The sequence below is a fragment of the Carex rostrata genome, chromosome 1, assembly GCF_964058835.1.
Source record: "Carex rostrata chromosome 1, lpCarRost1.2, whole genome shotgun sequence".
Taxonomy (NCBI): Eukaryota; Viridiplantae; Streptophyta; class Magnoliopsida; order Poales; family Cyperaceae; genus Carex; species Carex rostrata.
This window is the reverse complement of record NC_135918.1, coordinates 3,452,550-3,475,496: the sequence shown is the minus strand read 5'-3', so window position 1 is coordinate 3,475,496 and position 22,947 is coordinate 3,452,550. Positions and strand designations below refer to the sequence as shown.

The window sequence follows — 22,947 nt, the reverse complement described above, 5'->3', positions numbered from 1 at the left end:
TAGCCCCATGCTAAAGATCATGCAATGGTATAATATTTTTTAGTAGAGGGGGTTTAAATGCCTTCATTTCTTGTGACACTGTTTTTAAAAACTTTAATAACTCAAAATTTGAACTTAAAAGTCAAAATAAAACTGTTGGATATGATCTACATCATTTTATCTATGCACGTGTGAAAAATTATGACATTTGAAGTTTGTTTTTGGTTGTCATCAAAACCTTGTAAAAACATATTAATGTAGATAATTTCTAGACGTTGATTTCTCAAATGATTGATTCACATAAAAACAAAATCAAAATGTAATATATTTTTATGAGCACATAGAGAAAATAACATAGATCACATCTAATGGTTTTATTTTGACGTTTATGATTTAAATTTTGATTTATTAATGCTTTTAAAAATAAAGGTATTTTGGAGACACAAAAAATGGAAGCATTTTGAACCCTCCTCTTAATAAAATAATTTGGGTAAACGATGAATTTAAAACAAATTGAAAGTACTAGTGCATTTAAAACATCAATATTCAATACCATTAAATGTTATCATCATTCTTCTTGTAAACGAATCCGAACCTTTCATAATCTAGTAATAATTATCTCATCAAGAAGAAGGGACAATGACAAGAATAAGTACTAAAAGTAGACTGCCCTTGCAATACAAAGGATTATATTTGTGTGAGTCTATGGTACTATGCATATCACGGGTTGTTACCGTGCTATGGCTCTATATTCGAGTTTTCAAATCCTAACGATCGATCCGAACCGTTCATCTTGTTCTCCATATTAATATGTGTTTAGAGACCAAATTTTACATTTTTTGAAATTTTTTTACTATTTTTTTAGATATTTAGAAAATCACTTGATCTGAAAATTCTGGACCATCCAAAAACAGTGATTTTCAATAAATCTAAAAAAATAGTAAAAAATTTCAAAAAATGTAAAATTTGGTCTTCAAACACATATTAATATGGAGAACAAGATGAACGGTTCGGATTGACCGTTAGGATTTAAAAACTCGAATATAGAACCATAGCACGATAACAAATCGTAATATGCATAGTACTATAGACTCACTCTTATATATTTTGTACCTCCTTTTGTTTTGAATTCTTTCTTGTATTTTGGATAAAGCGAATGTTGAGTGACACATACCATTCCCATTGATTAAAAAAAAAAAAAAAAAAAAAAACACATATGATGAATGATGATGACCTCTCTTATAAAGTTGCTTCGTTGTTTGTACCAGATCTACTCTGCAAAATGTCTAGAAACTCCAAGTCATTCCCGAAATTTTTTTTTTTAATAAAATATTTAGTATGGATAGTGTTTAATTAGTACTAAATTTTAAACGCTTACTTCTTCTATTTGATTTCTCGTTTGATAGTTTAAGTCGCTGCTTGAATTAATTTGTTAGAGCAGTACGAAATTGAAAAATGAATATGTATATGTAAAAGTGAGTACTACCGATACCGATAGATTAAGTGTGAAGTAAATTAAATTCGTCTGAAGATGTATAATAACTTATTCAATATGAATTAAATCTTACTTCATTTTAATCATTTTATTTTACGTCTCATTTGACAACTTAAATGCAGAGTAAGGAGTTTACTCTAATCAAAGGTAGAAGTTCAATAAATAAGCTCAATTAGCATCTATTATTTTACAAACACGAGTACCAAATAAGTAACACCTTTATGCTGTTAAATGTTAATTATAAAGATCTGATAGAAAATGAAATCAGAACTTGCAAAAATTATGACACGCTCTTGTTGACAGACAAAACACTTGTGAAATTATCCTCAACAACATAAATTATTCCTAGGGGTGTTTTAGCAATAGTTACAAATTTCTAGGGGTGTCAATGACACCTTTTTATCCATTTATCTAATCCGTATCGTATCTGATAAGACGAGTACATGTAAGATTTTTTTTTTTTGTAAACTTATCAGGTATGGGTAGGTTAAAGATTTTTTTTCATTATCAAAATAGATTAGGGTACGGGTAAAGCCTATTTCGTACTCATTACTTGATCGGGTAATTATAAAATATATATTAATAAGCATTGAAAAGAGTACTTTAGTTGGTTTACTCGTGTTTAGCATGATCATAATTTTTTTTCAATAAAATACTATGCATGTGTGAAATGAATGTATATGTTTTAATATATTTTTTTAAAATAATAAAATTATAATTATATTAGTATTATCCGTTATTTACCTGCTATCATTTCGTTATCCGACAATCATAACGGATAACGGTAAGGTACAGGTAAGATAATTTGTAGCGGGTAAGGATAGGATACAAGTAAGGACAATTTGTAACAGATACGGATATGAAAATGCTTCCATCCGACCCTTACCGTACCCGTTGACACTCCTAATCATTCCTTTAAATGTTTTAGTTAACACAATTATAATATATCTTTAGGGTGATTTCAAGCAAACTAAAATAATTGGACGCCCCATATTGATTTAATCAGAGGATTATAACTAAATTAAAAAGTTTATGGTGAGGATCATTGTGATTTTAACTTTTAAAATCATTCGAGATAATATGAACTAGATCTAGCGAGCATCATACATCTCCAGTTCTCAAACCCAATCTATTAATTTTGTTACCAAAAATAAAAGAAAAAAAATTCCATATTGTCTTTCAAACGGTGGAAATCAATTCTGATATTCTTCCTATTAAAAGTTGGTAAACAGATGCAAAAATTCATTTGTGTAATGTAACTGTATATTCTATAAATTCCGTTAGATGTTAATTTAGCTTAAATTAGTTGAAGATATTTTAAATAATAAAAAGGGTTCAAATGTCTTCATCTAACTTTCACCTTTTAATTTTCTAATAATAAAAAAATATAAAATTTGTATGTCAAAATGTGTTATACGTTGATCTATATTATTTTCTCTGCATATACATATATACATAGAAAATAATACCTTTCGATTTTGATTTTATATGAATTAATAAGTTGAAAAATCAACATCCATAATTTATCCACATCGGTGTATTTTGCAAGCTCTTGATACTAATAAAAATAAAATCAAAATGTAATGATCTTTTATGTGTACATAGAGAAAATAAATTGAATTATATCTAAAAATAGAGGTTAAAAATTGGAGACATGCGAACTCTCCTCTTAATAATTTATGTTTACTTAGTGTGCTCGATGACATTGAATTAATTAATTACTTACTGAATTGTGTTTTATTTATTACCAATTATGTTTTAGTTAAGTAGACATGTTCAACTTATCCGAATTGATTGTCGCTGCTACACAAGTAATAACACACAAGAGGGGTAGCTCCGTCATTTTACAAAAATAGTTACAAATCTTATATTTTAATCCTTAACAAACACAACTTAAAAAATTAAAATATATACTGGTCTTCAAAAACAAACATCAAATCAAATGCAGCCGAAAATTATGTATTATGAAATTCCACTAAAAGTTGACTACGGTCAAGTAAAAATAATTGCTAAATAGATCAAGTATATTTTTCTCAAGTGTATTTGGAAAGAGGAGGGTTCAAATGCTTTTTGTGCCTCCATCATGCCTCATTCTCTCTCTATCATTTTTAAAGTTCAAACAGTCGATCCGAACTGCTCAACCTAACCTCCATACTAAAATATATTTGGAGACCAAATTTTATATTTTTAGGAATTTTTTTACTATTTTTTTTTAGATAGATACAAAATCAGTAAATCTGAACCATCTAAAAACAGTATTTTTGTACCTATCTAAAAAAATAGTAAAAAAATTCCTAAAAATATAAAATTTGGTCTCCAAACATATTTTAGTATGGAAGTTAGGTTGAGCGGTTCGGATTGACTGTTTGAACTTTGAAAATAATGGAGAAAGATGGAGGCACAAAAACATGGAGGCATTTGAACCCTCCTCATTTGGAAAATATACAATTATAGCTACAGTAAAGCAGCAAACTAATACCAGTACACCAGTACCACTGTCTCGTTGATCGAAATAAAGAAAAATGAAAAGAATGATCTGATGGGTAGACCCTCACAATTTATATCACCTAACATACCTCAAATTTTGAGTTTAAATCCGGACCATCAGATCTGTTTTGGCAGAACTTTTGTATTTTATCTCGGATCGGATTGATTCAAATTTTGATTTGACGGTTAGAATCTAAACTCAAAATTTGAGTTACTAGAGAGGATCCAGATATACATAAAGAAATAATTAGAATCTTGGTATCTATAATTATTCATACTGAGTGCTCCACATCATGCATGTCGTTGTTCGTTTCATAAATTAACAAATGACTACCTCATTGCATCAGATCTCAACTTCCCAACTGTTTTATTTTATTATTCTTTTAAGTTACTTTCAAACTTCTTTTTGTTTCAAAGGAGGCTGAAAATCAAACTATTTGTAGACTCGTAGTTCGATAAAGAGTTAAGTGGAAAGAAACATTCAAATGTGCTTTTCTTTGTTGGTAAATATTCTGTTTTTACAATTTTTTCAAATACGCTTTTTGAGCATTTGTGATTTAAGAGCTTATGTTGAAATAATACTAGGAAACAGCTAACAGTTCTCCAACTCCAGTTTCTCAAAAATTCCCGGATATTTTCAACTAATTCTGTAAACATCAATACTAAATCATGTAAACTAATTCAACAAATCCTGTCAACATAAAAACGCGTGATAGCTGTTGGGGACCACCTTCTGTGAACATACACATAGTATCCTGTGAACATACACATATTATTATGTAAACACACACATATAATCCTATAAACATACACATATTATTCTGTAAACATACATATTGTACTCGAAATTATGGCAGTTATACATATTTTACATGTCATTTATTCAATATTATTGATAAATTTATATTTTTTTTTTTGTAGTTTATACATATATTAATATAATAAAACTAATATTATTATACCTGAATGACAAACTTAAAGACATTGTTAAATTATTACTGAATTACAAACTTCTCGCATGGTTGCTATTGTCAAATTATAGCCACATTTGTTCAATTATCATAAGAGCCTGACTAAATTGTCTCTTAATTGGGAAAAAAATGACGAGCCCTTCATATTCAGTAGTTCGAATTTAAACAAATAGATATTAGTATGTTATTATAACCACTTAAATAAATTTAGAGCATGTCCAGATCATAGGCTGTCTTTATTTCACCCAACCGAAATAAACTGATAGAACAAATCGTCAAATTGGCTAGATATGAAGTATTTTAAGAGTCAAAAGGTGTATATGACTTGGGACTATTTTTTTTTTTTTTTTAAAACTGACAGTGATTATAAAGTATAATTTTTATTAATTAAGCATAAATTACATCAATCGTTCTACATCCAAAATGTCATATGCATCAAACTCCATTAACATCTAAATCTCAACATCTAACAACTAAAATAATGAAACAAAATAAATGTTCTCCATCGATAGTAGACATCGACGACTTTTAGCATCGACTGGCTAGTGACCGGAGGAAAGAGGGCATCATATTTTTTCTTTTTTCCACTAGGTTTGCGGGTGGGAGAGGCTGATGCGGCCTCGGCCTCCCCTTCCCAATCAAGGATTTTGTGTAGCGAGGGTGTTGGTGGGAGAGTTGTAGGCGCTAGGAGACATGAGGGATGGCGACTAGGGCTATTGTCGCCAACTCTTCTTGAAACTCATAACGAATGTTGAAGAGGATTGAAGGGGTCAGAAGACGAGAAAGCTAGCGACTAGGGCTATCGTCGCTGACGCCGACTCTCGCTTCTTCCGAAAAGTGTAAAAGACAACGAGGAGGTACAGAAGTTGCGGTGGGACCGTGGAATTGAGAGAAGGTGGTGACTTGTTGGCGGGAGCAGTGGAGCGAGGGGGGTTTGCTGCCGATTTCCGCCCTCTGTCCTTTTTGGACGGAAGACGAAATTTCGATTACTGGCGGATGTGATAGAGCGGAGACGAAGAGATAGGAGAGACGGACTTGACTATTATTAGTAGATGAAATTAGATGGCTTTATTTGAATTTTTGTAATTACCAATTTCCGTACTACTTTTCTGGTTAAATAGATCGGTTTACTTTATTTTCTAAAATTCGATTTGATTTGGTTTAAACTTTTTAAAACCAATTCGACTGAACCGATTAAAAAAAAATTAAACTTGTTCTTCATCCAAACCAAACATTTAAAAAAAAAATTACGACATAATATATATTGTTTGATTCGCTTAAAATCGGTTAGACTGAATCAAACAAAATTTTTAAATTCATTTTAAAGAATATATAAAAAATAGAAAAATATTTATTTTTATGATTAATCTTGTTATTTCGATTCAATCAATCAAATCGAAATTTACTTCGGTATGTATGGTTTGATTTTAATTCAGTTAATAAGTTTATTCGGATGGTTTGGTTGTATTTTTTAAAATCAAATAAAAATTTAGTTTGCTTGTTTTATTTTGGTTTTAAATAGTGTTGTAAATAACAATATGTACATGTCAGATTAATGTGATACTGCCAATCAATTAATACAGATTAATCAGAATTTTGCAGATAATTTTACATTTTCGTTAAATCAATGTGCATATATTCATAGTTTATTAAAAATAATAAATTTAATTCATCAAGTTTATCAATAAACTTATTTTAACTTAATTTTCTTATTAATTAATAAAGTTTAATGAGATCGCTATTTAAAAAAAAATTCAAATAAGACAAGATAAATTGGTCAATTTGACGAACTAAATAGTCCAATATAGAGTGAATCACGGCCCAATAAATACCCAACTTGGGGTTCGGATTGAAACTTAGAAAAAAATGATCAGATAAAACTATAAAGTAACATCTCTGTGCATAATATTTCAAATCATTTAAAAAAAAACAGAGAGGCATATGTTTCAAATCTTTTAGTACAAGCACAATTCATTTCGAATAAACCTCGCTACTCTGTATCTCCTGCTTTTAAACAATTTATATAATTTGAGATGCAACGTTAATTGTGTTTAACAACAATCAACAATTTTATTGATTGTGTCATAAAGACCTTTATGTCCACGTCCTAATTGATCATCTGAAAGAATATGTGCTTCTAAAAGATCTTTGATACTATGTTTAATTTTTAAATTATTTCTATACATATGATCAGCAATTAGAAAAATAAAGGCAATAGCTAAATTATGATGAGCGATATCAATCAACTATAAACTTTGTGTTTGTGGATGGAATTCTCCAAGATGAGTTAGAATGGCAGTTTCCGCTCCTTGGAAAGTACTAATTACATGATTACTCGAACCAGGATCTTGAGCATAAAGATTCCATTGACCCGTAGGAAGGGGTCCCAACCCTTGAGGGTGCGGTGATACATCTAAGAAATTACTTCACCTATCGTATTCTTCTCTAGATCCAGGAATAGTGATATGGACTAAATGCCCTATCGAAGCCAAAAAACTTACTCCGAAAAGTCTTGACAAATGATGATTGAGACGAGATTCAACATTCTTGAACCACGAAAGTCTTGGTTTCTATTTGAGTTGTAGATGTAACCAACTTGCAACTAAGCATATTGCAGAAAGAAGGATTACATCACTCACAAATATTATTTTTAAATATCCATATTTTAAAAGAGAAGGATTCAAATACTTTAATTTTATTGTCTTTATTATACTTTCAGTTTTTAATTTTTTAATAACAATTTTTTAAAAACTTATATGTCAAAATATAACCGCTGGATGCGATCTTTATATTTTCTCTACATGCACATGAAAAAATTATCACTTTTTAAGTTTTGTTTTTATATAAATTAATAAGTTGAAAAATTAACGTCCAAAACAATGTACTTTTGCAAAATTTTGAGACCAATCAAACAAAGTTGAAATGTTGTAATTTTATTATATGTGCATGTAGAAAATGATATAGTTCAAATCTAACAGTTTTATTTTATATTTGAGTTTTATAATTCTAAGTTATTAACATTTAAAAAATTGTGGCATGATGGAGACATAAAAATGGAGTCATTTTGAACCTTCATCTTTAAAAAAAAATTGTAAAAAAAATAGAGGAAGGTTCAAATGTCTCTATTTTTTGTGCCTCCATCACGCCTCCATTTTTAAGAACTTTAATTACTCAAAATTTAAAATTAAAAGTCAAAATAAAACCGTTAGATATGATCTACATCATTTTATCTATGCACGTGTAAAAAATTGTGATATTTGAATTTTGTTTTTATTGTCATCAAGAGCTTGTAAAAACATACTAATGTGGATAATTTCTAGACATTGATTTTTCAAGTGATCGATTCACATAAAAACAAAATCGAAATGTGATATTTTTTGTATGAGCACACAGAGAAAATAACATAGATCAATTCTAACAGTTTTATTTTGACATTTATGATTGAAATTTTGATTTATTAACGTTTTTAAAAATGGAGACATAATGGAGACACAAAAAATAAACGCATTTGAACCCTCTTCAAGAAAATATTTATTTTGCGTATCAACACTGTGATCAATTCTTTCTCAATAAATTCATGTCATCTGTATTCTTGCAATTTATTTAGAATTTCGGTTGCATTGATAATTTTAAAATTTCAGTTAATTTCAAACAAGTAGCCATTGCATCTTTATTTAATATTTGTTGTCACTTATAGTGATATTTGTATTATGATTTAATTTGGTGACATTATAACTACATCAAATTATTTTGCTAAAGTCCCATCATTCTCTTCAAATGTACCTTCATCTTTATATCTTACTTCAGCCATTCATGTAATTTAAATGACGGAGTTTAATTTTTCATCAAAAAAAATAAAATGATGTGGGTTTACAAGAGATTTTGAAAACATGGAAAACAACATGAGACCAACATTCCCTAACGGTTGGGTTTCTTTGGATATCGCCAAATTACACTAGGTGACAAAACATATCAATTAATTTAGGAACCGAATCGTCTACCCCTGGAGGCAGGAATGATATCGCCAAATTACACTAGGTGACAGAGGGCAGGAGATCTGATTCCATTAATTTACTTCACCTTCGTTTTTTTTTCAGAAATTCTCCATCTCTTTTGGTCTAATTCCAAACAGGCAAACATAGTTACATAGTATATACTTTCTCTTTTTCTCGCTCCTCTTTTCTCCATTGCTCCCCACTTGATTAAGCACGAACGAAAGTCAATGGAAAAAGAAAAGGCACATCAGAGATTTTAAGGATAAACGGGAAAGATGATATGACTTATGAATTGATACATACCAGCAGAAATGTTGCTCTAAATAGTCTTGATAGTTAATTACTGTACTTAATCACTAAATAAGCTTCAAAAATACACGAACACGGAACACCTTAAAAGAGCGTCAGTATCTTTTATAACACAGAGGCGAGGGAACAAGTGGGAGAGTATCCTCTGCGAGTATAGTATTCTCTGCGGAGCTTTTAATCTGATCCGTTCATTTTGATCGGACAAATCAGATCAGAGGGGTCCAAATTTTGAGATCTGATCTGGTCCGTCTGATCAAAACGAACAGACCAGATTAAAAATTCCGCACACCTCTGTAGAGAATAGCGTTCCGGGAACAAGTATCCCCCAATACAGCCAACCACAGCCGTCCATCAATAGCCAACAGCTCAGCACCTCAAGTAGCCGTTACAATTACTTCAATATTGTACATTTTGTAAATAAGGAAATAGCCAACGGTATAATAAAAGAAGGCTATGAATTATAATAAAACAAGAGATGTAGGCATGTAGCATTAATGTAAAACATATAGAATCAATTAAATTTTAAAAAAAAAATTCTTATTCTCAAATTCTATCAAATATTCATAAAAAGAAAACACATAAAAATGGAGTTTAGATTTACATCAAAATAATTATGATTCTTGTTTAATACATACAAAAATCAGTTCAATATTCATAGAAAGAATACACATAATTATTGAGCTTAGATTTAAATCAAAACATATTATTATTCGTCTCGACTCTCACTCAACCAAACACCATCTTCCTCTTTCTATTTTCTCACATTATGGTACGAAATTTTTTTCTTGTACTTTATTAAAACTTGTGGCATGAAGAATTAATGTGTTAGATGCGAGTCTGGATAGTATGATATCAGTGTCATTTCAACCTATATAACATTAACTCCAAAACTTATCGAATCAATTTCAAACGACAAATCTAAACCGTTCAAAGCGATTTACTTCATTAGTTGTTCGTTTTGATGCAAAATTTATAATTTTTCGAATTTATTTAATATCAAGTCAAGCGGTCAAATGTGAGAGTTTTAAGTTAATTTTAATGCATTCATTTTTCAACATTTTTGACCGCTTGACTTGGTACTAAAATAACTAATTTTTTTTTTTTTTTTTTGCATGTAAATGCATCACTCATACAATAAATCTGTTTAAACGGTTTGAATTCGTCGTTTGAAGTCTATCCAACCAGTTTTAGAGTTAGTGTTATATAATACTGATATCATACTAGTTGGACTCGTTAGATGCTATCAGAAATCTCTTTCTAAATGTAAACACTATATAGAACAATCTTCCTTTAGTTGTTATAACTTGCTATATTCTCAATTGAGACCTCATCACTGCAAACTGCTATTTAAACATAATCCAAAAAAGTACAAAAAAAAAAAAAACAGGGATACACAGAGAAACTGGAATATCCATTTTTATTCCAACATTTAATGAAGAGGACCATTGTTATCAATTCGTGATATGCGTAATGATAAATTCAGAATACGAACAAGTTTGGCGAGGTTTAAATTAGTGATTCAGAAAAAAAATATTTTTTATATTTGAAATAATATATCAAAAATAGTAAAATTATCAAGAGAAAACGATTAAGCAAGCCTAACATTTGAAAGTTTCACAAATAAACATAAAAATGCAGAGTCACAGAAGATCGTTGAAGAAAAAGAGAAAGCTAATTGAATGTTTGCGCAGAAGTTGATTGGACGTTTTAACTAGAGGGTTGAAAATATGCTGCCCAGGAGGCCTGGTCCGGTTACCAGAATTCAGAACCAGTGCAATACATGACCAAGTAGAATGAGATCCGAGTCGTCAGTTTCAGTCTAATACAAATCTCAGAATGGAATTCCTGTATTCTAATAAATAGGCACCGAATTGATTTTGATCCGGCAGCGAGTATTCTACTCCCACATGTACGGATACTCGCTCCCAGTACCCAAGTCACTTCGCATTTAATACGTTCTAACATTCACAGTTTCTCTCTTCATAAATTTGGTTTTATTCGCAAATAATTTGTGCATTAGATGAATAAATAAATCGCAGATTGCCAAATTATTTGTTGATTAGTTATCTGAATTAATTTACAAATTATTCATGAATAATTTATGAATTTTGTTACTACGGGGATATGATAACTAAGCACTGGCCTGATGGACCTTTCGGCTATTTTCTGTCCTGGTTTTTAAATTTTAAGGACGGATTATAAAATACGGGCTGCTAAGAAGAACTGGCAAAACTATACCAGCAGTACCAAAACATACAACTCGAAATTGAATCTTACACCATACAACCTTCTCAGTTTGGCCGAAGGGCCATGCCAATTAGAAAATCAGACACAGGTTTATGATTTGATCAGTTTATCTAGGCAAAGACAGCTTAAAACTTGAAGCTCATATACATAGACTACAAGTTTTATAATGAACACCGAACCACAACCATTCATTGCTTCTGTACAAAACCACTAAGACCGAGTTTACAATCATCACAATACAAACAAAGGCCGATAACTATCTCCCATCTCTAGACACTAGGTTGGATCTAAATAGACTTTCTGGCGTGAAACGGGATGAATATTACTATGGCCATCTAAATAAAAAAATCCAAATAAGAAATTGAACTCCCAGACACAGAAAAGAGGAGGCAAAAGATAACAAATCACACCAAGTTTTTAATCCTACCACCCAAATCTAGCTCTGTGTGACAGAATTAACAAAAGACCTACGCCACCAGACCTGAAATGCCCGGGTCAAATTGGGGCACTCTCTCCCCCGCTCACTAAAAACCCTAAACCACTCCATGAAAAACCTCTGTTGTTGTTGCATTGCCAAAGTCAAAAGTGCCTGGCCGATGCTTTCTTCTAACATCCTTATGTCAAGGCCTTTTGGGCACCGTCTCAACCATCCAAAATCAACTAACATAGGCCCAAACCAAGAATTAAAAAACTCAAATCTTTTCTCTCCATTTATGTGAATTTTTCCTCTCCCGAGAGAAATGAATATAGTGGCGGAGACCCGGCTGAGCTCATATCTGACCATAGGAGACGCTATTTCATGTATGCTGATCAACTCACGTTGGTTTATCCACAAATTGATAAATTCTTCTCCAATTTGTTTTTCTATGAGAATTTCTGACAACCAATGTAGGTTCTCCAGTTGTTGTGAAATTCTCTCTGCAGAAGGTTGTTCCTCTTTGAATAACACCAAAAGAGAATCTAAAATAGAGTGGCAAAGGTCATAAATCCCCTCTTTATTTAGCATTGCAATGTCTTTTTGGTACATGGAGCTAGAAGATAGGATACCATTCATTAGAGAATGCAGTTCTTTCCGAGATTTAGAGTTGGGACCTTTTGTGACAGAGCGAATAAGGGGCACTACTAGATTGTCAGAAGAGGTAAGACTGGCAGTATAGAGCCGAGATAAAATATCTTGTGTGAGAGTTTTGTCAAAGGAATAGGCTTTGAGTAGGATTTTGAGCTTTTCTTCTTCATTCTCGGTCCACGGAACAGCCTCTAGATATGTAAGGCATGCTGCGACTCCTCTTTCATACCTAATGGAGAAGGACACCTGAGAAAATCAAATAAAAGAACTTTTAAGTGTATATAGAAAAACTTGAACTGAAGGTGTAAAGATTTAACAGACAGAAGAACCAATTTGTTAGTATCTCATTGCTCTTCCTTAAAACAAAAGCAGCCATCACTACTTCTCTTTTATAGTCAAACAATGTGTTTTTCCCCTTTTATCTTTTATTGCATAAATTTAGGTGAGAATTCAAAATTTCAAGGACTAGTTACTAAGTCTTAATATTTTTTTTTTTTTGTACCACTCCATGCTATTTATATCACAATTATGCTTCTTAAAGTGTACATAACACTTTCAATGATGAATCTACACTGATATTACTATCAGTTAAAGGCACATACTCAAATAAGCTTAGCATAAATCATACATTCCACTGATAACCAACTGTAATGCACTGGTTTCCACATCCTACTACTAATTTGTTTACACCTGTTGGCTTCTACTGCATCTACATTTGCCCTCTACTACAACTTAAAACTTTTCACAAGTCAACATGTACCTAGTGTCATTTGACATGTCACCAGCCTTGTGTGAAACTTGGAGCTTGACAAGTGACACGAGTCACTTTCAAGGGACAATCTTAACTAGAAACCTCTGTTTAGTACAGAATAATTTTGGTAAACAAAATTGTTCAATTTGCCAAAAGCACTTTCACAATATTTAAAGTGGCTTATTATGTGCACAATGATTCCCGTGCAAAGCCAAACAACACTTAATTCCTATAAAGATTCTCCGTGCAAGAAGGAAAGTATCGTGTTGTTTGGTGTCAAAATTAATCATTCAGTATTTCAGTTCCCTCGTTAATACATATCAATAAAGAGGATCAGTCATGCCCCTACTTTCTTTCTCTTTCCCAGACAAACAAGAGAAGGACAAACCAAGCAAGCCATTGCAATTGCCAAGAAAAGTTTTGCAAGCGACAAAAGCAGCAAAACGATTGAGCTAGGATTTGAATCTAAAACCCATGCCATAATCTAACTTTGAGTGCTTCACTCTTTCTCATTTGATTGGGACAATTGCACTTTTTACAATTTATTAGGTATTGTAGACAATCATGTTACTTTGTTGCACTATTCGGCCAAGACCACTTGGATTTGGATTGCTGAAGTGACTCAATCATTCCTAGCCTATTGACTATCACAAGTACTAATCAAATAATGTATGCTGGTCTAACTGGATATTTGTTGGAAAATATCTCTTTTGGGAAAAGGATATCTATTGGACTATTAGGTATACATTATGCCATGCAATAATATGAACTTGGTGATTATCTCAAGGTTTTCTAAAGAATGCACAAAACACACTTCAACAAAAAAGAACTTTCAGATGGACAATAAAATAATTCAGCACATCGCCATTAATCTATTAAATTAAGAAATTGGGACATTAATGAAGCATTTAAGTTTTGATTGGTAAATAACAAATTTTATGGTTTTCATGGGCAAATATGGGTAAATAAAATAGCAAATTTCATGGGAATGTAATTAATTTTCTCTTTTTGTTAAGAGTCCCCAGAAGTTGGTTAAGCTTAGAAAATGGTTATGTAAATAGGTATGCCTCACACTAAGGAAATTAATACCCTTGGCATATTTATTTATAATTTGGAATGATAGGTTGTAGTTATGAATCATGTTTATTATTTTATTCCTTTTTTTGGTCTTTCATTTCTTCAGGTAGGCTTTCTAGGAATCTTGGTACTAAGACGGAATATGGACTAACTGACTAAGAGATTAAATATTCACTCATTCCACTATATGCGAATTTTAGGTACTGTTGCTTTCTGGGGGTTATTTTTGGTAATTGTGCAATCCTACTGAATTACTAATTAACCTTAGTAGCACATATAATTTACTAATTTAACCTTTAAATAATAATAGCTTCAGTTTCTCACCTCAAGTATTTCAATTGCCCCAGAAACACCGATTTTAGCAAGCCACCACATCTCATTCTGATTTTTTTCTCGCATCAATCCAATTGTAGCCTTAAACCCCTCTAAGCCCTCCATTCCATCCAATTCAATCTCAAAACCCCTGTTCAAGTCCATACCACCAATCAAACCTCTAAAAACCTCACTGTTCTCACAGATCATCTCCTTTTCCTTCTCACTTAAGATCACCACATCTCCCTCTCTTCCCTTCAGCCTAACCCTGAAACCTCTGAAAGAGCCCCCATCTCTCGACTCCTCCACAGAAGAAAGTCTCTTCTCCTGCGGATCTTGGATCGGATCCGTATCAATTGGGTCAGAGTCAATAGGAGAGACCCGGCCTGGGGAGAGGATGCGACGTGAGGTGAGTGAAGGAGGCTTGGAGATCGGTGAGTAAGGTTTTGACTGGGGCGTCTGGGGATCGAGAGAGAAAGAGCAGCACCATGTCGGGCGTATGGCCGGACGGCGCGCGGCAGTTCGCCGGAGTCCTGCGGAGGTGGTCGACATTGCGTGGAATCGAAGTGAATTTCAGATTCGAGCTAGTTTCCGAGCTAGGGTTTCTTCTTCCTCCGCATTTGATTTTGTAGGTGGAGTAGAGAGGTCTCGAGCTTCTCTCTCTTCTCTCTCTTCTCTTTCTCTCTCTCACGCTTTCGGCTTGGCTTCTTATTTTTTTTTTATTTCTCTTGCTGACTGAAAATACAAGTGATAGAAAAAAATTCAGATAAATGATAGGCTTACTGTCAAATCAAGAAAAGATAGGCTTAGTGGATTAGTTTTCTATGTCAGATAGAAAGTATCTTAAAATGTAACTTTTCACCGACATTTGGGACCCAGATATATATATATCCTTTCGTATGATTTATATCTTTGCGGGAACCACTTGTCGGTAGAGAACGACACGATACGTTTGTTGTCAATCATTCCCAGAGAATCCAGATCCTTAACAGTGGAGTCTTAAATAGGTCACAGAGAATGCGGGAAAAAGGGTAAGGTTGTTGCAAACATGCAATTGTTTCTTGTCTTTTGATAGATCAGATCAGAGCCGCATTAAATTAAAATTTAATCCTGGATAAACTATTAAATGCCTTATTGCATAAATGTTCTAGAAATCGAATTTCGTACTTGAATAATTTGCTATTTTTACATTTGTGTTTAAAGCTCGTCTCGACTCCCTAATCGTGATATTATCTGTATTGTTCTATATTTAAATGTTATCACATGTACCATCTTGTCTGTATAACAAACACATCATTTTGCATTTTGCACCAACTATAATGTTTTCATTCAATTACATGATATGTCTAGTTCCCTGAATTGTTCAATCGAAGTCACGGACATTGTTTTATAAAGCTAATCAACTTTAAATTCGAGACAAAAAAATTAGATGCTCCTAAAGTGATAAGTGTCTGAAGGGGATATGATTCATCTGAACTTTATTTAAGGGTGTTATTTCAATAAATGAAATTCGTCTCTTTTTTCTTTGTCTGAATATATATAGATATGCAGCAGTGAAATAGTGATGATTAATGAATATAAATGTTCATAGGGGCATATATGCGTAAGCACTTCAATTAATTACAAGTTTCTAACTGGTATGACGGTATATGGAGCTAGGCACCTATGTTTCATTTCTTCTTCATGCTTTTTTTTTTTTTTTTTGACAAAAGTGGGTAACCCCCACCTGTTTCTTATAGAAACAAAATGTTGCAGTTATACAAAAATCAACGAGGTCAATCTCATTGTGCAAGATAACCATACTGTCAAATATTCGCAGAGGCAATATTACAAAACCAACTACTAAAACAACCAATTAAGCAACTTCTAGAAATGGCAAAAATAAACTAAAAAGTTAAGCATCAAAAGAGGCAGAGTTGTAATCCAAAAGAGAGCCTCCATTTATTCTTGTATCAGATGAGGAGGAGGCCATGTGGTGAGATTCAACCCTGTCTACCAGGTATGCTGAGAGATCCATTTCCTCTGATCCAAGACCTCCTTCCTCTGTATCTTGACTGTGGTCCTCTATAGTATCCGGCATAAGATGAACCATGCCTACCTGAGTTAAATTACAAGCATGCATTGGCAAGATCAAAGTTAATTTAAAGTAGGTGTCATCATTTTTAATTTTGCACCAAAATGAAGCTAAAGAGATTATATTAGAACTAATGCTAGCTACTGAGGGAATAGAAGTATTATTGAAGCAAACTTTATTTCTAGTTAACCATAATGTCCAAAGGGTAGCTGCTCTTACAAGTTCCACTAAAAGCTTATCTTTCAAAGGAATGCAACTATCAATTAGCCAAAGGTCCTCGATTGTTTCGCAATTAAAATTAAAACCATTGTGGTTAGCAATCCAAGACCAAATTGACTGTGCTATATAACAAGTAACAAATAAATGATCGGTGGTCTCTAATTCTCCACAAAATATACATGATGCATTACCAGACCAGCCCCTATTAAGTAAATTTGATTTAGTCAAAATTCTGTTTTGTTTAAGAAGCCATAGAAAAACTTTAATTTTTAAGGGTATATTAGTTTTCCAAATTGTTGTAAAAGTCTTATTTTTAATTCCTCCATACTCTAGCCATTTGTAAAGGGAATGTACTGAAAAAATGCCATTTGCATTCCATCTCCATGTGATTAAGTCAGGCCCTATAGTGGGAGTAAAGAGACAGTTATTTTTCAAGCTATTCCATTCAACAAGGAGAATACCAGTAAGTTGCCTATTAAATGTAATAGTAAGCTGAGAATTTGAATTAAAAACCTGAGCAACAGAAATGGTTGGATGAGAAGTGGCTTTAAATAAGTTAGGGTAACTGCAGTAAAGGCTACATTCTCCTTGCCATATGTCTAACCAAAAAGCAGTATCCTGTCCATTTTGTACTATTCTTTTGGATCCTAGATCTATAATTGTTCTATAATTCTTTATGCTTTAATCATGATATGGTTTAAAAAATAATCAGTGTTAGTTCCACCATCCACAATAGGAAAACAATTATAGGATTTATTTAGTAGTTTGAGAATATAACCTACCAACAACTCTTTTTAGTTTGGGCATCATACTCAAAGAATTAAGAATCATCATCTTTAAAACCTCCACCATCCTCAATTAATTAATGCATTTGCATAAAATTTGAACTTGATGCTAAACAAAACAAAACAAAACATGGATCTATAATTTAAATATATACAGGCTGTGTCGAGTTGCACAGATTATAGTATAAAGTAATTATCATACTTCAATATTCTAGTTCTTATTTACAAAAAAAAAATGATTTAAACAACAGAGAACAATCAAAATTCTTGTATAAAATCATGTAAGCAAGTTGACATAATTAAATCAAGAGAATTCTAGTTAACAATTGAACAAGTGCAGTTAGTCTATAATCACCACCAACTACCGCAATTTGCCCAATCATTAATTTAATTAAAGAAATATTATATATATGCCCAAATCCTCACCTTCTAAATAATCCCAAATGTTCCATCTTATAACACATTTTATTATTTATTAATATTCTTAATCAATGGGACAAAATGCCAGTTAATCATCATCGTGAAAGACAGATACAGTCGCAATATTATTATGTCTATGCTCCATAACTTTTCATGATTATAAAAAATGATACAACAAATATGACACACAAATATCTGCTGCAATTTATTTAAAATTGTGTTTGTTTGTTTGTTTTTTTTTTTAATAAAAGTACTTTCAAGTAATATAATCATCAAAATAGATAGATATATTCTAAATATTGCTACTTGTGTGCTAATTTTTTTTTTTAAGCTAAAAGCTAAATAAAAAAAACAACTAATGTGTTGTACACGAATATGTTGGAACTTATTTATTGCGCATTGAATTTGTTTATTATATTTTAATCAGTGAATTTTGAATTACATAACCAACAAAACAGATATAAAATCTCTAAATATTATTATGTACGTGCTCTTAAACTTTTTTTTTTTGGTACAAAATAAAAAAGCCGAATAAATATTACGCACACGGATATACAAGAATTCATAACCTTAAAAAAATACAAAAATTCATTTACAATGTACTAATTTTCTTATTAAGTTTTAAGTAACGATGACTCCATTTTATGTCCTATATATAATCACCAAAACGATATATATTCAATTCTTATGTATTATTATCTAGATGCTCATGGATTTTGTTGTTCTAATAAAAAAAATAAAATAAGCTATAATTTATTTAGAGCCCATTGTGTTTGTTTATTGATATTTTTAATTAAAGGAGACTTAATTTTTAGTCATACACCCGCCAAGACTAATCTATGAACTCTTGCTGTTACCATGTACTTGCTAGCTCCTAAATTCTTATATGCTAATAAAAATTAAACATATAAATCTCTTAAAATTCATTTACAACATTAAGCTTTCTTGTTATTGTTTTTGTTGTTGAAGGAAATGTTGTCAATGTTTTTAATTACTAGATATTTGATTTCCAGTCATATATTGATCAAAACAAACACAAACTCCTGATATTATTTTGAACGGGCCCTTGATATATATATATAGCACTAATTACACCTACAGAGCGGTAGAATTAATTTATAATACATTGCATTCGTCTATGCTAATTAGTACTTTGGCTCAGAGAAAGATAAAAATCAAGGTCCTTGATGATCTGCTCCCCTGCTCTTCGCTGAACGCTCTTCGCTGGAGAGTCAGAGAGAGGTGCCTCCGTTCTAGGGATTGAGTATAGAACGCCAGTTATTGTGTCAGGTCATTGTTAATTTTCTCCACTTGTTGGTGATGTATTGTGAGCTTATGGAATCCAATCAATTTTTTTTCGGCCAAACAATGTCTTCGATTTTCTCCAAAAGGGCATCCAAGTTGTATATTGGTATTTGAAAGTTCAATTATTTTTTACTATTTTACTAAAAAGATAGTTAAAGAATTTCAAAAATAAAAAATTGAGTCTACATGTAAATTTAAATATGAAAAACACGTTGAGCGCTTCAGATTGATATATATGAGCGAAAAGTAGAAAATGTACTTTATCTTCCAAAGCATGATAGCTAATCTCTCTCTGTATGTATAACGGTGAATTGTAAAGACAACATTTTCAATCAACGGTTGGAATCTAGATAATAGGTTTCTGTCAGATTTATTTCTGATTTTGGAAGGACGTGGGCCTTTTTTTTGTCTTGAAATTATTTTGAACACGTGGTGAAAAATGCTACTTCTACCTCTCCTAGAAAGAGATTTTTTTTTATTTCAGCTGATTTTTTATTCTTGAAGTTTCAATGCTTAATTTTGCTTTTCAGTTCAAATTCTCTCTCAAATGAGATGTCACTCAGTAGATTCTTCTATAAAACGTCGCTGATGGGTTGCTCGAGTTCATCAATTGTGTTGACATTAAACATTTGAAAAATATTCTTAAATATTTTTTTTTCACAGCTCCCTCCAAAATTGTCAGTGTTTAAAGTATTTTGTTTTGCAGAACTGATAGGACCCTTCTCTCTACTTAAAAAATTACAGGCTTAATATATTGATATGGCTCATTTTTCTTGCGACACTTTAGTTTTCTGCTTGGAGGCTTCTTGGGATTGACTAATTCCATCAGTAGAATACTTATAATCAAAGATTTTTCTATAATACACGAGAATTTATATTATTTATCATGTAAAGCTTGTACTAAATAGGATAATACCCACGTAGAGAGCGAGATTTATTATTTAATTAACTAATTTTCTATTCTCTGTTTATCCTCATATTTCTTGTCCCGCACTTGCTAACTTGTAGAAACAACAAAAAAGAAAGCAAAAGCAGATTATGGCACCAATATTACTGCAAACTAACACTCAAATTAATTCCTCACATAACAAATAAAAAGGAGCTTATGGCACCAATAAAAAGAATTTTGGACCAATATTAAAATTTCTATTAAATGCCGACTGAATGAATTTAAATGCAAAACCTATCAGATGCGCTTATATACAAAATCTTTGAAACCAATCGATGAATTTAAGTTCATCAAGCCACTACTTCAAACAATGAATTTAAACCGTAAAAATCAATCTAGCGTAAAAAGTTTAAACTACGTATAAAAACTTTATGTAGCAAGTATAAAGTATTAAATTCATGGCTTTTTTGTCAGCTAACTAAAGCAATAAAAAATGCATTGATGATTTAATATAAACGCTCTATGTATCTAATTCCATTAATTCATCGCATGACATAAATTTCCTTCTAAGAAGAAAATTCAAATTAATTTCAAAATTGAAACTACGACATGCTTGGTAGGATCCATGTGATAGCAGAAGTCAACTCTTTACTAGGTGGTTCAGGGCACACAGTCCGAAAGGTTCCGTCTTCCATGGAACCCTCTGACCAGATTATAGTTTTCATTTGACTGTGGTAACAGTTACGGGGTGGATAACAATAGATGCAATTTGCTTGTATACCGAAGCATGTGGGAGGAACTGATGCCATGAATTTGTCAGTAAAGAAAAGAGCCCTTCCACCAAGGCTAGAAACTTGTGTCCAAGCGCCAGCACTAAAGTCCCAGCGATAAATACTAAACCTATCGATGTATTTGTGATCAAAAGGGAAGTGATAAGTTCTCCATTTCCGAACTAGCAGTAGCTCAGAACAAGATTGAGCGAGACACAATCTTGACTGCAACGAATGCTCATCAGTACTCATTTTAGCAAGCACCTCCACTTTTTCAACGAGAATCTGCTCAAGACAATAGCCAAAACGAATAGAAATAAATTCCCTTCCAAAAGTTAGTACATAAAGTTTCCCATCAAAAAAGATCATATCATCGATCGAGTGTAATCTGGAAAGGCAAAGGCAATGGCACTTCCACTCGATGTCACCAATACAGCAGAAGTGGAAGGAGAACGAACCACATTGGAACATCACGACTAAGCAACCAGGAGAGGCAGGAGATGAGGAAAAGATAAATCGAAGATCACCTTCTGCCTGTTTGACAGCCGGTAACATTATGCGGTCACCAGTAAATATACTATAAAGCATAATCTCTGTGAATCCTGGCATATTCGATGTTATATGGCTCTTCTGGCTCTTGTTGGGTTCGTATGGAGAGACGCATGTTATAGAGACGTTTACGGGTAAAATCATACAACCCAAATATGTCTTTCTTTGGAGATGCAAGCAAGAGTAGTGGCGATTGGTAAGCCAAATTTTCAGGGCGAAGAGAGCGCCAAGTAGGACAGACAGCGCGAAAGTTCGACAAGTCTGCCATTGAACTGAGACGTGTCATGATTTAGTTGAGCAACTCAGTTGGCAGGAATGGCCATCCATTTTCCGGATCTATGTTAACCTCCTCATTCGAATTCTTCTTGCAAACTGCTTTTTTGGATGATGAAATTTCAGTCGGAGAGATCAACAATACATGATAATCTTGAAAGTTTGGATAAGCATTAATCGCCATCAATGTTTGCTCATCCATTTAGAATTTTAGATAGAAAGAATTGGAAATTAAAAGGGAGAACTTAATTAATTACTGTTTGGAGTTCTCCGATTGGTTTCAATCCTCTTAAATTATATAATTAGCTCTCAAGTTAAAAAAAGATTATGCTAGCGCAACATATTTGGCTCTTCTAAAAATAAAACCGTTGGCAACATTCTTTTTTCTCCTTTTTCGTTCTTTTTTATTAGAAAATAAATATATGAAAACGCGTTTTTTTAGGAATAAAGTTGGCCAAACTTATAATTTAGGGAATAAAACAAAAATAATAATTTTACAATTTCATTCTCTCTTTTTTAATTTAAAATTATATTGTTCAAGGTCTTTTTTTAGAGACATACTAGTGTACTATCAATATATATACATGGTTTAATAAGCTAATGTCACATAGTTCAAACCGTGTCCGCGCGTATCATGTATGAAAAAGTTGATTCATTGTACACGGTTTCTAGCTACAAAAGAATCGTGTCAAATCTAAATTTTTTTTTGCGAAGATAAATGATTTATATACCTCATAATAACCATCAGTGGCGAGGCTAGGAATTCAATCAAGGGTAGGCAAGCATAACTATATAAATAGTTGTAAATTTTTTTTTTTAACATAAATGAACATCAAAGGTTTCAACTAAGGGCCTAAGCTATACCCTATTTGTTGTGATCCTTGTGAAGATGAAGAACTACTAGGGCCCAAGCTAGGCCCTATTTGTTGTGATCCTTGTGAAGATGAATCAATTGGAAATTTAGATGCCGTCGT

The 22,947-nt window shown here is 32.1% G+C and overlaps 2 protein-coding genes across 2 annotated transcripts; both read right to left on the bottom strand.

Annotated features, from left to right (window-relative positions):
* Positions 1-11,670: 11,670 nt before the first annotated feature.
* LOC144552496 (BTB/POZ domain-containing protein At2g13690-like) lies at positions 11,671-15,420 on the bottom strand. Its single transcript, XM_078300476.1, has 2 exons — positions 14,702-15,420; positions 11,671-12,795 (listed from the first exon to the last, which is right to left on the bottom strand). Exons 1-2 carry the CDS (start codon positions 15,239-15,241, stop codon positions 11,920-11,922), a joined length of 1,416 nt encoding a protein of 471 aa, XP_078156602.1. The 5' UTR covers positions 15,242-15,420; the 3' UTR covers positions 11,671-11,919.
* Positions 15,421-20,983: 5,563 nt separating this feature from the next.
* On the bottom strand, positions 20,984-21,760 carry LOC144564516 (uncharacterized). Its single transcript, XM_078314114.1, has one exon. The coding sequence runs from the start codon at positions 21,758-21,760 to the stop codon at positions 20,984-20,986; it is 777 nt and encodes a 258-aa protein (XP_078170240.1).
* Between the last annotated feature and the right edge of the window lie 1,187 nt (positions 21,761-22,947).

Excerpts from the sequence above, each read along its gene's own strand:
- LOC144564516 (XM_078314114.1), bottom strand. The coding sequence starts at position 21,760 with ATGCCAGGATTCACAGAGATTATGCTTTATAGTATATTTACTGGTGAC.
- LOC144552496 (XM_078300476.1), bottom strand. The coding sequence starts at position 15,241 with ATGTCGACCACCTCCGCAGGACTCCGGCGAACTGCCGCGCGCCGTCCG. Across the intron at positions 12,796-14,701 it reads GGGCAATTGAAATACTTGAG|GTGTCCTTCTCCATTAGGTA; the intron begins GTGAGAAACTGA and ends TGATTTTCTCAG.